We start from the raw sequence: 16,863 nt of genomic DNA on the forward strand, positions 1-16,863 counted from the left end.
AGTATTTCAACGGGTTTGACTGGAGTTTTACAAGCTTAGTTAAGACATAGAATTCTCCATTTGAGAAAACACCTGGGTTTCCCTCACGCAGCTTTCCTTTGTACAAAATAAATCAAAAATATATTTTCAGGTGAGTAGCCGCGAGCGCTAATTCACCTTAGCTCTGAATAACGCCTTTTAGCCTCGTTGTGTGTGGGAAATGAATGTTTGGGGGGGGGGGGGGGTTGGCAATAAGTCGTGTGAACCTCCTGAAGTGCAGCAACGTGAGGGTGTGAGTATGTGACGTTTAAGGCAAGGGACGGCACTGATGGTATTTAGCACATTGAGTAGTGCCAGGGTAACCCTGCAATTAGCCTTAAGGCAGATTAAGTTTCTCATCCTGCCTTTCCTGGACATTCACGACAATAGTGCATTGGGATTACCACCAAGCGGTATTGAGCCAGGAATTTGAACGCTGCTTCACAGGCCCGAGTTTAGCTGCTATCCTATTTCTGGTCCGTACTGAAGCACTCGCCACCTTCTGTAATCAAAAATGACAAACCTTTTGCAGATATCTCCCCCTTCCCCTCTCCTTCTCGGTACCCACGTCAAGGTGGAGTCCTGCAGCATAGTGGTTAGCTCTCTCGTCTCGCAAGCGAGAAGACCCAGGTTCGATTCCCGGGCAGGGTGAAACCCTAGGCAAGTTTTCTTGCTCCACACGCTTCCGTTTACCAAGCAGTCTGAGAGAGCTGATAGAAACGATTGTTAGTCGATTGGCGGATTGCTTTCCGGGGGTAATAATCCTTACCAATTTTTTTTGAAAAAATCATAATGATAATTTGGTCACTCAATCCACGACTGTTTATGGGGACACTGCTGTGCGCAATTGGCTGCCACGTTTCGTCCACAAAACATACAGTCAATTCAATTGACAGTATATTCTGTGAAGCACTTTGTGACGTCTCAATGAACTGATTAGGCGTTATATCAAATGCACGGATTATTACTAAAGAGTGTTCATTTGAAAACCTGTCTAAGTTCAAAACAAGTTGGATCACAACTCTTGGTGATGGGATCAATAGCACATGAAATATCACATTTTTTGACTCATTCGTTCCCACTTCCGATCGCTGTGCAGTGACCTATTGCTTTGTTGCGATTTAGCCCCCAGCCCACGCATGTGCTACGCTCACGTGACCTGAACACCTAATCTCCCAGACCCACACATGAAATCCAGGCACATGTGTGAGACGTGTATGTCAGTGTGAGATGGCTTCCTCGAATGACTAAAGAAGTAGATTGCAAAGGGCGAGTGGGAGTGGTAAAAGAAAATACCACTCAGAATCCTTTTTGAGGATTGCACTACCATGTCCAGAGCAGGACTAAGTTCCTGTTCAGTTTACTAACTGACCCAAGTGTCCAAAATGGGACTTGATAAAACCTGGCTCCGGAAAAGTTTAATGCGTCACTTTAAACGGACATTGCCTGGCAGTATTCAATGGGTTAACACAACCCCTTTTCACCTTATGTACAAAAAAATATATACTCCAAGTGTATGTACTGTTAGACGTTAACAAACACAGGTCCCACAGGTAGGTGATAAACCTCTGAGTGAGGGTCTTCTGATATTAAAAACTGGAACAAATATTGGCAGTACCTTCAGCCGCTATCAACTTGGCTTCAATTGGATGAGATCAGACCAGGTTTAACTAGTGAAACCCCTCTTAATTTCTTCTGCGATCAGTGTCTCTGTGATGGTCCTTATCCCTGTGATGCCTGTCTCTGTCCTGGCTTCTCTCTCTGTACCTGGCCCCGCTGTCGGGATGGGAATGCCTCTCGTGCTTCCTGGACTTGTCTCGCTCGTCGCCCCTGCTGTCCGAGGCCTCCTCCTGTCTCTCCCACCTCCCCCGTTTCTCCACCTGCCTCGCCTGCTCGGCCCCGGTCTCCCCACCGTCGCTGCGATGATGCCTCTCGTCCCTCTCGGGCCGATCGCTTGAATTCCCTCGGTTGGCCTGACCGTCTCTTCGCCTCCCATCCCTCTCCGAGCTCCTGTGGAGACTCCTCTCATTCCCTCGCTCTCTGCTCCTCCATCCCTCCGCTCCTTCTCCCTGCTCGCTCCTGTGCTCCCGGACAACGTTTGAGTATTTCTCGTAAGCCGGATCCTCCCTTTCCTTCTTGACTCGCATGGGGGGAGAGGGTGACTGGGGTCGGCTGGAGATCCCTGACGATTGCCTGGACTCCCCGCCCTCCGCCTCTCGCTTCTCCAACTTCATCTTCTTTGCCGTATCCTTTTTCTTTTTCTTCTTCTTCTTCTTATCTGGGAAAAAGAATCGAGCGAGTTTGCATGCCTTCGCCTATTTATCTATCTAGCTATCCGTGTAAAGGAGACGTCTCGAAGATTATTGTTATATTATGTCTCTAGGGACAGTGGAAGCAGAACGTCTCGATTGATTCAAATACGAACGAGAGATTTCTTTTCGAAAATAATATTTTGGGGATACAGTGTACGAGTAATTTGAGACGTGACGTACAGTGAGTGTAGTATACTTTAGGCAACCAGGCAACTTTGGACCTAAGGCTCCCAAAGCTTTCCACTCTGTTGTAGACTAATCCATACAGAATTAATTGCTGTCAACATCTCCATCACTGTAGCATAGGCTTGAGGGGCTGAATGGCCTCCTCCTGTTTCTATGTTCCTATGTACAGACTGATCTCCGGGTCAGAAAGTTGAGGGGCTCGAACCCCACATTGAGATTCGAGCTCAGTCTATCAAATCCTGCACGATTTACCAATCTGCAGCCAACCACCGTTAACCCCGAGGGCAAGCCTATCTGCCTCTCTCACTTCACTCACCTTTCTTGCGTTTCTTCGCAGTTGCCTCACTCGTGCCCTCCTCTTCGGAGGACTCAGGGGAGGCCGGGGCTAGAGCTGGGACTTTGGGGGCACAGCCCTCCTCTCTCAGCTTCTTGGTCACATCGTCAATATCCTCCCTGTCCTTCGGAGGCTTGTAGTTGGCCACGTGGTCGACTCGGATTGTCCTTCCCTTGATCTGAAAAGGGAACACAGTAATTTTAGTGCCGTTTCTGTCAGCTCTCTGAGTTTTTAATAAGAACGGTCGAAATATCAGGCGAGCAGTGGGAGATGTTTAGAGGTTACAGGGGACATAAGAACAGGAGTAAGCCATTCCGCCCCTCGAACCTGTTCCGCCAATATTTTAGTTCATGGCTGATATGCACCTCAACCCCAATTACCTGACTTTGGTCCATATCCCTTGATACCCTGACCTAACAAAAATCTAACTGCCTTCAAAATTTCAAGTGATCCAGCTTCCACCGCCTTTGGTGGGGGGTGGAGAGTTATAATAATATAAATAATAATCCTAGCACTTGATATAGTGCCTCATCCTATGGTTGAGACGTCTCAAGGCGCTTCACAGAATATACTGTAAAGTGAATTGACTGTATACATTTGTGGGCGAAATGCAACAGCCAATTGCGCCCAACATTGTCCCACAAACAGTCATGGATTGAGTGTCCAAATTATTATTATTTTTTTCCTAAAAGATCTTCCTAAAGCAGCATAAAGCGAACTCAACTTTATAAAGTGGAGTTCCAGATTTCCACTTTACGAAAGAGATAATAACTTTGCGTTTGATACAGTGCCTTTCACATCGGGAAGACGTCTCAAAGAGGTTCACATGAGCCACTGTGAAGTGTTGTGATTGTGTGTTCTGTAGGTGAATCCGGCAGCTAAGTTGTGCACAGCAATTTCCCACAAACAGCCATGAAGTGGGTAACCAATTATTTTTATTTGGGAGAGGGGTGGGGTGGGGGGATTGCTGGCCAGGACACCGGGAGAGAAGTAACTCCCATCTCTTTTTCAAATTGCGCCATGGGATCTTTAACGTCTCCCTGAACTGGCAGATTGGACCCCAGTTCCACGTCTCATCTCAAGGACAGTCGGTAAGGGACATGTTATCTGTGAAGTGCTCTGAGATGTGCTTCCAATGTGAAAGGCGCTGGATCAAGTGCAAGGATTGTTATTACGATTCCCTGCAGTTTGCTTTGGATCCGAGCGAGCGAGCTCCCACTGTGCCTCTTATCGGTTTGCTGTATGTGCCCATATTACTTACTGTAATGTTGATTAACTGCTTTACACAAGGCTTAATAACACTGCTGATGATTCACTCCATTTGTGAATATTAATATTACATCACGTTCTGCTCACGGCCCTGAAAGTCCGTGCTCTCGCCCTGTTTACCTTGATGCCGTTAAGATTGTCCACAGCCAGAATGGTGCTTCTCTGGTCTTCAAAGCAGATGAAGCAGAATCCCTTCGATTTCCCGTCTTCTTGTCCCGAACCAGATTGATGTTAACAATCTCACCGTACCTGCCACAAGAACATCAATGCTTCACTGCTACATTTTCTTGTAAAATCCCCCTCTCTTATTTTCTCCCCACTCCTCTGCTCGATCTCCAACACTCACTACCGTTCCCCCTCCCACTCTGTGCCACCAGCTGTTTCCTCCCTCTTCCCCTACCAACCCCCACCCCACCCCCCACCCCGAGACGTCTTTCTACCTCTCACCTAAAAACCCTCCTCTTCAACCATGCCTACGGTCGTCTCCACCCCTCACCTCACCCCTCTCCCTGGCCTCTGTCCAGCTCAGTTAGTGCAAAGCACTTTGACATGTTATCCCATGTGAAGAGGGCTATAGAAATGCAAATTGCTGTTCTCTCACTCAATAGAAGTCTGGCATCACTGGGGTCATTGGTGTGTATGGTGAAGGGTGCCACCTACTGGCACAAACCCAGACCAATTTCACCAAATACGACACTCGGCCAGTGTATAATAATAATAATAATCCTTGCATTTGATGTAGTGTCTTATCACGTCTTTGAGACCAAGTGGCAGACAGTTTGCGCGCATCAATGTCCCACAAACAGCCATGGAGTAATTGACCAATTTTATTTGGGGGATTTGTTGGCCAGGACAGCGAAAGAAAGAAAGAAACTCCCTTCTCTTTTCAAGCAGAGAGAGGGGGGGTCACACGTGCTCGGTCGGGATCAGGAGCGGGAATTCTGACTGACGTTCTCCTCCCTTAACCTGGGAGGCACGGAGACCAAACCACCCTATCCCCCGCCTCTCCTCGGCAAGTGCTTCCTGGCGACAAAGTTTTACAGAATACTCACTGTGAGAACACACAGATCACGTCTCCTTCAGTTAGCTCATAAGGAAAGCCGCCTGCAACAGGAAAAGACATCAAACTTACAGTGCTAGCGAGCGAGAGATAGTGAGAGAGAGAGAGAGAGAGAGAGAGGAGAATAGGCAGGAGAAGGGGAAACCCTATGTTAAGCCTTGCAATACTGGAGTGAAGCGACTGTGGTGAAGCGGTTGGTGGGAGTCGGTTGAGCTGATGAATTGCATCAGTTGAGACGATTATTGGTTTAAGTCAGGTTCCCGCGGTGTGTTGGTATCAGTGCGTTTAGCTCAGCGATGGCAGATATCCTAGACCAGGGGTCTCCACCCAGTCGGTCACGGCTCGGTGGCGCTAGGTCTCGTACTTGCTCAGTGAAAAGAGAGGCCGGAGCGAAATTTACCCGAGTTTTAACATTAAAGTTGACATTTTTATTTCCAGTTGCATGAGATGCTTCTGGCTTCGTTTTCAATTTGACTCATGCAGGTTCCAGTGCTCCTTCCTCTTTTCTTCTTGATCGCGCTTTCAGCCACTGCGCCCAGAAACTCTGGATCGCTCTCCCTCTATCCCTCCGCCTTGCCCCTTCCCTCCCCATCTTCAGGTCGTGGCTGAAGACCTTCCTCTGCCACCGTGCCTACGGTGACCTCCCCCCTCCCCCCACCCCCGGCTCGGCCTCGTGCTCCACACCATCAGGCGCTCTGGGACGCTACCCGGCGTGAGGGGCGCTACATAAACGCAAGTTGTTGTTGTTGATCGTGTGTGATGGTGCCACCGACTGGTGATCGACTGGTTGGAGGCTCCTGGTCCAGACAAAGTCCCACCTGCGGCTTGATTTCCGTGCGCGTCACCTGTTGGAATGGCCACACGTACCTATGTACACCCAGGCGCTGTCCTTGTATTCCGAATGCCAGGAAGCGTTCTCCTTGACTCCCAGCTCTGCCTCCCGGGCATTCAGCTCATTGATGAGCTTGACTTTGGTTATGGGACTGATGGAATCAGAGAGAGAGAGAGAGAGAGAGAGAGAGACACAAACACGGCAAGTGGATCAGAGCCAGTTTAGAGCCGGGCACAATAAATAATCCTTACATTTGATATAACGAGCTTCACCTTGGGAGAGCACTCGCCTCGCAAGCGAGAGGAACCCAGGTATGATCCCGGGGCAGGGGGGAAACCTTAGGCAAGTGTCCGCGCTCCGCACGCCTCTGTTTGCCTGGCGGTGAGTAGGAACGAGGTTGTTAGTCGATCGACGGATCGCTTTCCCCGGGTGGGGGGGGTGGGGGGGGGGGGGAAATAATACTTCCCCCCGAAAGTAAACAGAATAAATAATTCGGCCGCTCAATCCACGACTGTTTGCGGGGAGGCTGCTGTGCGCAATCGGCTGCCGCGTTTCGCCCACAAAACAGGCCGCGCCGTCGCCCCACTTTACGGGGTGTCCCGCGGTGAGGCTTTGAGTGACGGGGAACCGGGTCACAGCGCAAAGACCATTATCGCTCGTTTCGAACGTCCCGAGCTGCGGGCAGCGGATTGCCCGTCCGGAGCACAGCCACTGGTGCCGGAGGACCTAAAGCGGAAACAACAGATCTGCTCCCACCCCCTCCCCCTCCCACACCCCCTCCCCCACACCCTCCCCCTCCCACACCCCCCTCCCCCCACCCCTCCCCCTCCCACACCCCCTCCCCCCACCCCCTCCCACACCACTTCCTCCCACACCCCCTCCCACGCCCCCTCCCACACCACTTCCCCCCACACCCTCTCTCCCCCTCCCCACACCCCCTCCCACTCCCACACCACTTGCCCCCCACACCCTCCCCCCCCCCCCACACCCAGCCTGACCCTGAGTGGGGTGGGGGGGGGGGGGTGGTGGGGCGGTGGGGGGGGGTGGTGGGTGTGAGGGGGAAGTGGTGTGGGAGGGGGAGGGGGGTGTGGGGAGGGGGGAGGGGGGGTGTGGGGGGGGGGGGGTGGGGGCTGAGCTGGAGCTCTACTCACTTCATTCTGCGGCTCTCTCCCTCTCCCTCTCCGCGGCCTGAGCTCCAGGTCCCAAACACACAGAGCACGAGGCAAGAGGCTGAGAGGCAGACAACAGCGTCTCCATCTCACATCACCACCTGGTGGCGGGAGGACAGGACCCGCCGGCCCAGGGCGTGCAGCCAATGGGGTCGGGTGGGGGTTGGGGTTGGGGGGAGTGGGGGGTTGGGGGGGAGTGGGGGTTGGGGGGGAGTGGGGGGTTGGGGTTGGGGGGAGTGGGGGGTTGGGGGGGAGTGGGGGGGAGTGGGGGGTTGGGGTTGGAGGGGAGTGGGGGTTGGGGTTGGAGGGGAGTGGGGGGGTTGGGGTTGGGGGGGAGTGGGGGGTTGGGGGGGAGTGGGGAGTGGGGGGTTGGAGGGGAGTGGGGGGTTGGGGTTGGAGGGGATGGGGGGTTGGGGTTGGGGGAGTGGGGGTTGGGGTTGGGGGGGAGTGGGGGGTTGGGGTTGGGGGGAGTGGGGGGTTGGGGGGGAGTGGGGGGTTGGGGGTTGGGGGGGAGTGGGGGGTTGGGGTTGGGGGGAGTGGGGGGTTGGGGTTGGGGGGGAGTGGAGGGTTTAACTTTATTTCGTCCTGTCTGCCTGTTTCAAGTGGGCGTTCAGAGATCCCGCGGCGCCTCGGGACGTGAAAGGCGCTCTGTAAATGGAATCTTGTTGCGGCGGTGGTGGCGGTGGTTGTTGTTGTTGTTGTTATAATAATAATAATAATTCTTGCATTTGATATAGCGCTTTTCACGTCGGGAGGACGTCCCAAAGCGCTTCACAGAACACACTGTAAAGTGAATTGACTGTATATTTGTGGGCGAACGCGGCAGCCAATTGCGCACAGCAATGTCCCACAAACAGTCGTGGATTGAAAATGACCAATTTATTATTGTTTTGGGTTTTGGAGGGATTATTATTAGGCTCTGTGTGGAGTAAGGAAACTTGCCCGAGGTTTTGCCCTCTGCCTGGAATTGAACTCAGGTCTCTCACTTGCAAAGCGACTGCTCTAACCACTGAGCTACAGGACTTGTTGTTCGGGAAGAGGAGGGACGTTTCTTCCTCCCCGGCCGACAACCCCCCAAATGAAATAAAATGTCGTCAAATCACTCCGCGGCCGGTTGGCGGGCGGGACACTGCTCTGCGCCAAATGTTGCCCCAGAAAACACACACATCAATTCCACTTTACAGTATGTCCTGTGAAGCACATTGAGGCGTCTCAATAATAATAATAATAATAATAATAAATCTTGCGTTTGATTTCGGAACTTATCACGTCGTTGAGACGTCTTAGGCTGTTTTACAGAATATACTGGAAAGTGGATCGACTATATTTCCCACAAACGGTCGTGGATCGAGTGTCCCAATTTTTGTTTAAGGGATTATTACCCCTGGAATCCATCAATCGACTAACAACCGGGTTCCTACTTACTGTTAGGTAAACAGAAGCGAGCGGAGTAAGGAAACTTGCCTTAGGTTTCGCTCTGCTCGGGCATCCAATCCAGGTCCTCTCGCTTATGAGTTGAGCGCTCTAACCGTGACGCTACGGGAACCCACAATGACGTGAGAAGGCGCTGTATCAAGTGGAAGGCTTATCATTTATTATTTGGCTTTAAGAGGGTTTTGTTGTCTTTTCGTGAGATCGCCAGATTGGGTTGGGTGAAGAAATCCCTTCGACCCATCTGATCTCATCCTCCCAGAATAATTTCCTGCCGTTTCTCGACAAGAACAACAACTCATTGCACGTACGTAGCTTCTTTCTCGTCGTGGAGCCGGCAAGTGTAGGGATCAGTAAACGTTTAGTAGGTCGCAGAGTCAGGGAGGAGCAAGATCATGGAGGCCTTTGAAAGTGAGGACGAGGATCTTAAGCTCGATCCTCTGGGGGGGTGGGGAGCTGGTGAAGCCGGGGGAAGGCAGGGGGTGATCGCTCACAGAGCGTAACGAGGACTCGAGCAGCAAAGCTCTGAATTTTAATTGCTTTCAGTTAATTAACAGGTGAAACGCAAGGTAAATATCACCATCTGCCGCTTGCGTACTTTTTACATCACAAAACAAACTGTGATCTCGGCCTTCGATGGACTTTCTGATAACATGGGACCCAGACACTGCTGCCAGCCTCAAACAGACTGATAGTCAGACACTCGGCCCTGGTGCCACTAAATGAGCTGATTGCCGCAGTCTGACTCCCACACTGTTCAGGCTGTTTCCATTACTACAGCTCAGGAAAGCAAATAAAATCTTGCATTTGATATGGCGCCTTATCGCGTCGTCGAGACGTCCTAAAGCGTTTCACAGGATCTACTGTAAAGTGCAGTGACTGTGTATTTTGTGGGTGAACTCGGCAGCCAATTTGCCCACTAACAGCCGTGAAGTGAATGAGCAATTTGTTTATTCGAGGGATTGTTGGCCAGGACACCATGAGAGAGAAATCCCTTTCTCCAGCGTCAGCCTAGACAGCGAGTTCAATGCCTCTGTACCTACAACCTTCTGACTCAGAGGCGAGAGTGCTATCCGCTGAGCCAGCCTGCCGTATAACACAGTGAGGAATAAAAACAGAAGTGGCTGGGAACGCTCAGCAGGTCAGGCAGCATCTATGGAGAGAGGAAAGTGAGTCAACGATTCGGGTCGATGAACTTTCACCAGAACTTGCCTCTCTCCATAGATGCTGCCTGACCTGCTGAGTGTTCCCAGCCACTTTCGTTTTTATTTCAGATTTCCAGCATCTGCAAGTATTTTGCCCTCTTTTTCAATACAGTATGGAGCTCCTCCAATGGGCAAAGGTGACACAAGTGAAGCGGACACACTTGAGTGGTCTGAGGGGGTTGAGAGGCCCTCCCTGGGCCTTCAGCAGATACAGCTGAGTCATGAAGCCAGGAGCTCAGCTCTGGGAGCCCAGCTCCGTGCTACATCCCTGACACTGACGCAGTCAGAAAGCTCTTTCACGTGGAAGTTTCTAGGCTTCTATTTGGCACGTGACTACGTTTGCTGGTATAAACGGGTGACTCACTCATTGCTATTGTACACAATGGAGGGCAAAGCTGCACATTAAGCATCTAGAACGTTCCACTGCAGTCACGACCTTCTGGACGGTCCCTTGTTTTTTTTATGTAACAATAATTGAGCGAGTCTCACACAGCGACCGCTGCCTCGATGCCCTTCCCACTGCAGTTCGCTGTCTAAGCAGAGCGAAGAGGCTGAATGAGCCATCTTGTGAGTGACTTCATTTGAGGATAACAAGCAAATCCAAATTAAGTGTCTCTGACGCTGCTGTTGTGATAACCGCTGTGGTCACGCACCAGGATGTCCCTCAAACAACGATTGCTCTCGGTCTTTCTCTGCTGCTTCTCCTGCATCGCTTCCCTTCTCTGCCTTCACCCAAGCAAGACAGGCGGCATCCCAGGAGGAACTCGGTGAGTGAACTGGATGCCCAGTGTCTGGCAGCACAGCTCTTACAGTGGGGGAGGGGTGGCATCTGGAGGTACGAGATGTTCTCTTTTTGGCTTACAGGCGAGAAATTCTCGACTGTAAACAATTGCAATATTCAAATTGGTTGGGGGGAGGTCAAACCCCAAAGTCCACCACCACCAAAGCGTGGAGTCCTGTAGCTCAGTGGTTAGAGCACTCGCTTTGCAAGCGAGAGACCTGATTTCAATTCCAGGCAGAGGGCGAAACCTTGGGCAAGTTTCCTTACTCCACACACCTAATAATAATTCCTCCAAAACCAAAAACAATAATAAATTGGTCATTTTCAATCTATGATTGTTTGTGGGACATTGCTGTGCGCAATTGGCTGCCGCGTTCGCCCACAAATATACAGTCAATTCACTTTACAGTGTGTTCTGTGAAGCGCTTTGGGACGTCCTCCCGACGTGAAAAGCGCTATATCAAATGCAAAGATTATTATTATTATAATACAGCTGTGGTTAGAGAACAGTCGGGTGGGTATTCTGGAAGAGTGAGATCAAATGAGCTGAAGGGCCTTGGTTATCTCAACCAATCTTGTGGCAAGTGTTAGAGAGACAGCAAGTATCCGTGCATCTGCAATCTCATGTGTCACTGGAATCCAATTTAATAATTAAAGTCTTGAAATGAGTAGATCCATATCTGTCCACATTTCATATTGCTCCTGTTTATCTCGTAGCAAGTCATCGTTCAAACCCCGCAAATCGCTGCTCTGAAAATGGTTAGACAGCAAATTCCCGTTGTGCCCCTTTGCTTTCTGGACTTGGAAACATACAGATTTGATGACCAACTTTAATGAGAAGGCTGTGCAAACAGTCACAAACAATAAATTTATCTCTTCAATTAAAATGTAATGCGGTTTGCAGGCATCACTTATTGGTGGTTTCGAAGAATTAATAACCAGGTTTGCTTTGTCACTGATATGATCATCTTGTCTGCACAAGTTAGGGTCAGACTTGCAGTCGCGAGATAATAATAATAATAATTATAATCATAATAATAATACTTGCATTTGATATAACCCCTTATCATGTCATCGAGAAATATGTTCAATGTCCTGGCTTCAATCACATTTCCCGGTAACCCATTCCAGCCGTTGAATATCCTCTGTATAAAGGTGTGCCTGTCCTAAATTTGTCCTTCAAAACTCTAACGAAGGAAAAGAAAAGAGAAAGCAGTTTCTCCTGGTGTATCGGCCAACAAATTCCCCCAAATAGAATTGGTCATTGGATTCAAGGGACATTGCTGTGCGTTCTCCTACAATTACAGTCACTCCATTTCACAGTGAATCCTGTGAATCGTTTTGCGACATCATCCCGATGTGAAAGGCGCTGTATCAAATGCATGGTTTATTATCATTATTAATTATTATTAATTAATTGTGGAGTGCTGTATCTCAATGGTTAGAGCACTTGCCTCGCAAGCGAGAGACCTGGGTTCTATTCCCGGGCAGGGCGAAATGTTGGGCAAGTTTCCTTACTCCACACGCCTCTGTTTACTTAGCAGTAAGTAGGAACCCGGTTGTTAGTCGATTGGTAGTCGATCCGCTTTTCTGCGGATAATAATCCCTAAAAAAAAAAAAAAAATTGGTCATTTCAATCCACAACTATGTGTGGGACATTGCTGTGCACAATTGGCTGCCGCGTTTCGCCCACAAATATACAGTCAATTCACTTTACAGTATACACTGTGAAGTGCTTTGAGACGTCTAGAAGACATGAAAAGCGCTACATCAAATGCAAGGATTATTTTTCTTTATTACAATTCCCACACTCTCTCTTTCAAATGGCCTCCGTTACATCTAGCCTGGCTGAACTCCTCTGTTTCTAAATCAACGTTTCTGAAGTGTTTGCAAGTCAATAAACCTGTCCCTCTTTGTCCATTCTATTCAGGGACCTGGGCATCTTGGTTGATCAGCTGTACGAAAGAGGCCTTCGGTTTTTCCGAAGGAGCATGTGACCTCCTGGAAGTCCCGGTCGCTACGAATGCAGTGGAATTGGAGTCAGCGCCTCCATTCTCCCGTGTTTGGAGTTCACCCCTGAAATCATCGATGTTTTTCATGGCAGTGTTCCAGCTTTGCTTTCTTGCTTGCTTGAGACCAATTACTAGAAAGAATTAACAATGTAATCCGAATAGCTTTGAAGAGGTAGCTCGCAGCTGATCTGATTCGTGGACTGTTTGGTGGGTTTGGTGGGTTCACGGTAAATCCCTGCGAAGAGCTCTGAGACGTCCTCCCGCCCGACGTGACAAGGCGCAATATCAAACGCAAGGACCAATTGAGTGGTCGTTCTGGCGAGACTGCAATGTAGACTGGAGAGGAAGCTGTCCACTCGTCTGATTTTAGCGCTGCTCACAAATCCTTGTATGATAAGTACGGAGAGAGTCAGAGTTGTTGGAACTTAAAATGACTGAATAAAATGTCATGAAATTAAGCGACCCCTCCCATTGTATAAACTCACCAAACAGTACCCTTCCCTCTATCACAACTTTGTGAAAGATCAATTGGTTTGTTATTTAGTACTTTAACCCATAGATAAATAGGAAGGAGAGGCTCGATCCTCAGGCAAAGGGCCCTTCACAGTTCCCCATCTACACAGCTCCCCATTCCTCTCAGCGATAACACTGGCTTTGTTGAAACGAGGAAGGTTTGAGGAAATCAAATTGCAATGTTCAAATGTACATCAAGGCTTCATCCTGCATGATCTCAACTCTGTCCCATAAAACCCTGCTCGCCAAGATCTGGTTGGGTTATAGGCCAAAAACTGTTGCTTGACATGGCTCCAATATGCAACGTTGGAGTAAGTGCCAAACACAAGCCCAAAGTCAGAAAGCGATTGAGCAAAAAGCATAGTATTCACACTTGATTGCATGAAACTCATTCAGTATTAAAAACTTACAAAGGTTCACGAGCGAGTTCCTAGCTCTGTTGAGTGCTTGCGAGGGGAGCAGCAGTGCAGTGTGACGCTGGTGACGGAACAACTTTGGAAGAGATGAAAATACAAACCGAAACTTGTCATTATTGGTAAAAAGATCCACAGAAAGATACACATGATGTGTATACACACACATACACACAACTATATATACACAAAATATACACACACGATGTGCATGGACACACACATACTCTAGTACATAGATCTTCTTTAATGATAGTCTGTTGAACCCGAGGAGCATTGTATGATATACACAGGACATCTCCAACCTTGTAATCAATGCATTATGCTTGGATCAGGACAGGGCTAACTATTGATCACATCACAGCATGAAATTGACTTATTAAACATGACATTCTTGAAGTTTTAGGCCTTGTACATATATAATCTCTCTCTCTCTCGCTCTATACATATTTACATACAAAAAAATGTTGAGTGAATAGAAACTCAAGTTAAATATAAGGGAATCTGACCCTTATTTTGTGGTCAGAAATGTAATTAAGAACTTATTGTTAACTGTTCTGTATATCATCTACCCCCTGTAACCTGTTTGAAGACAGTGAACCTACAATAGTATCTGTGAGGTGGCTAAGTGTTGCGTGTGGCCTATCAGTCAGTACTGATAACACATTTACTTAATATTATAACTTTCACTGCGAGCCTCCTCACAAAGTGTTCCTAAGAGCAGAATACCTTTTATTAAGTGACCTCCTTTTTCAACTTTTTTTTAAGTTAAATAAAATTGACTGATCTCCATGTAAACTGATATGGAAGTGGGAGTATTGTGCGAATGATATAGATCACGGCAACCAAATGTATCAGAAACTGTTTGCAAAGACAAGCGGGTCGAAAGACACAATAAAAGACATCCGATCGAGATGAAATGTGCCCGAGTTTTGTTGCAGATTTCAGGCCATTGAAGGAAAAATTGTAACTCATGATTACGAGTCATTATTTTGAGTTTCCACCATGTCTTCACCTAAAAGACTATTTTGTCTCATAATAGAATAATAATCCTTGCATTTGATATAGCGCCTTATCACATCTTCAAGACGCCTCAAAGTGCTTCACAGGGTATACTGTAAAGATCTTAACACTTGTGTTCAAATCCGTTACCTCCCTACCTCCCTAAGCACCTCCCTACCTCTCCGACCTCCTCACTCCCTAATCGATTGCTCGACTGGCGCCAGCCTCCTGCTCGTCCCTCACACCCAATGCCCCACCATTGGAGGTTGCGCTTTCAGCTACTACGCCCCAAAACTCTGGAACATTTTCCCACAAGCCCTTGGGCTTGCCCCCTCTCTCCCCTCATTCAAGTCCCGCCTGAAGATCTTCATATTCGACCATGCTTGCGGCCACCACCCCGGCTCGGAGTCAGGCTCCGCCACAGTTAAGCGCTCTGAGACGCTACCCTGTGTGGAGGGTGCTATGTAAGTGCAAGTTGTTGTTTTGTAAAGTGAATTGACTGTGTATTTTTAATGGGCCAAATGCAGCAGCCGATTGTACATATCAGTGTCCCACAAGCATTCGTGGATTGAGTGACCAAATTATTATTATTATTTTGAAGGGATTGTTACAATCCGCCAATCGGATTAACTGGGTTTCTACTTACTGGTAGGTAAACAGCGGCCTGTGGAGTAAGGAAACTTGCCTAAGGATTCACGCTGCCCCAGAATCAAATCCAGCTCCTCTCGCTCGCTTGCTGTAATCACTACCCTACAGGACTCCACTTATTATGTTACGATTGTGCAGAATTGTAAAAAAAAATTGAATTTTGTCTCAATTTGGAAGCTACTTTCAGCAAATTCTACACAAATCGAAATTTTAAGACAAAATTTGCTTTGTAGGCTCAGACTAGGTAGAATTTTGTGCCAGTCATTAAGTCCACTGACCCCATCCTTTGCTCCCTCCTTCTTTCTAGGGCTCTGTTTCGTCGCTGGCTACTTAGATCCCAGAGCCACGATGGTTCTCGGCTTGGGAGCTGGCATCTTTAAGAGCAAATATAAACCCTGTTGCAACATCAGTGCCAGGGATGCTGATGACACCAACAACAGACCAATTAGTGGTTGCTGGGGAATTACCCAATGGAAAGAAATGAGCCCTGTAACAATCTCTATCCTTTTTTTATGTTCACTGTGATTGATGCCTTGGTTACTGATTACAGTTGCTGATAAGTGAAGCACTTTAACCCTTGAACAAAAGGTACCAGCTCCAGACCGGTTGTCTTAACATTCATTTGACAACAGGTTCTATTGTAGTTGCTCCCGTTAGTGTTGCAAGCTCAATAGACTGTGACTAAGTTCTATCCTGTTGGGTGTATTCATGTAACAATGGTTTTAACAGTGAAAAGGACACGAACAAAGCAGGTTGGATCTTCCCAGGATCACTCTTTCCCTCAAATATCTTCTTTACCCTCCCTTGGTTTCTTCAAGGTCCATCTCAAGACTTTCCTCCTTGATCGTGCTTTCAGCCACCCTCCCACTTTCCATCCCTCTTGATTCCAACCCCCAGCTCGGATGCAAACCCTTAACTGTCCAGCGCCTTGGGACGTCCTTCCGATGTGAACAACAACAAAATCACATTTGTATAGCGCCTTTCAAGTCGGGAGAACGTCCCAAGGCACCGGACAATCAATGTTTCGGACCGTAAAAGGGGTATTGTACATGTAATTTTTTTTGTTTCTTCCTCCTCACCTTAATTTTCTCTCTTCCTTTTCTGAAAACATTAACTTTGTTTCCAATGACCAGTGAATATTATTATTAAAATAATGGTAATTTGGTCACTCAATACACAGGACACTGCTGTTGGCTGCCGCTTTTCGTCCACAAAATACACAGTCAATTCACTTTACGGTGTTTTTGCGAAGCGCTTTGAGACGTCTCGAAGACGTGATGCAAGGATTATTATTATTATTAATAATCTGCATCTGCAAAACACACAATCACTACAATTTACAGTATATCGCTGCAAAGTGCTTTGAGACATCCACTTGACACGAAAGGCGAGATATCAAATGTAAGGATTACTTTGATTGTTGTGAGTGCCTGAGCCTAGGCAGTGAATCTCGGCGTGTTATTCAATGCTATTTAACCAACAAGGCATCACAGTCCAGCTCAGTCGGTTGCACTTTGCAGCAATGGTCACGGAATAGCGCTCCAGAGCAGGAACTCTCTCGCTCCTTGTTACTAGGAAGCCCAGAAAACACTTACACTAAATATAGCCCCTCTCCCACAGCCACTATAACTAAAGTCAATCAGCACAACTTTATACAGGGCCCTTCAGGGAAAATAAT

At 48.2% G+C, this 16,863-nt stretch overlaps 1 protein-coding gene across 1 annotated transcript; it reads right to left on the reverse strand.

Moving 5' to 3' along the window:
• Positions 1–942: 942 nt before the first annotated feature.
• On the reverse strand, positions 943–7,278 carry LOC103177399 (RNA binding motif protein X-linked 2). The gene is given in 7 exon segments (XM_042340905.1): positions 943–2,296; positions 2,833–3,028; positions 4,240–4,325; positions 4,328–4,368; positions 5,172–5,223; positions 6,047–6,162; positions 7,163–7,278. Coding segments are annotated over 7 exon segments (1,089 nt in total). The 5' UTR covers positions 7,168–7,278; the 3' UTR covers positions 943–1,703.
• Positions 7,279–16,863: the final 9,585 nt, after the last annotated feature.

This window comes from Callorhinchus milii, unplaced genomic scaffold (assembly GCF_018977255.1).
Source record: "Callorhinchus milii isolate IMCB2004 unplaced genomic scaffold, IMCB_Cmil_1.0 Scaffold15, whole genome shotgun sequence".
Lineage (NCBI taxonomy): Eukaryota > Metazoa > Chordata > Chondrichthyes > Chimaeriformes > Callorhinchidae > Callorhinchus > Callorhinchus milii.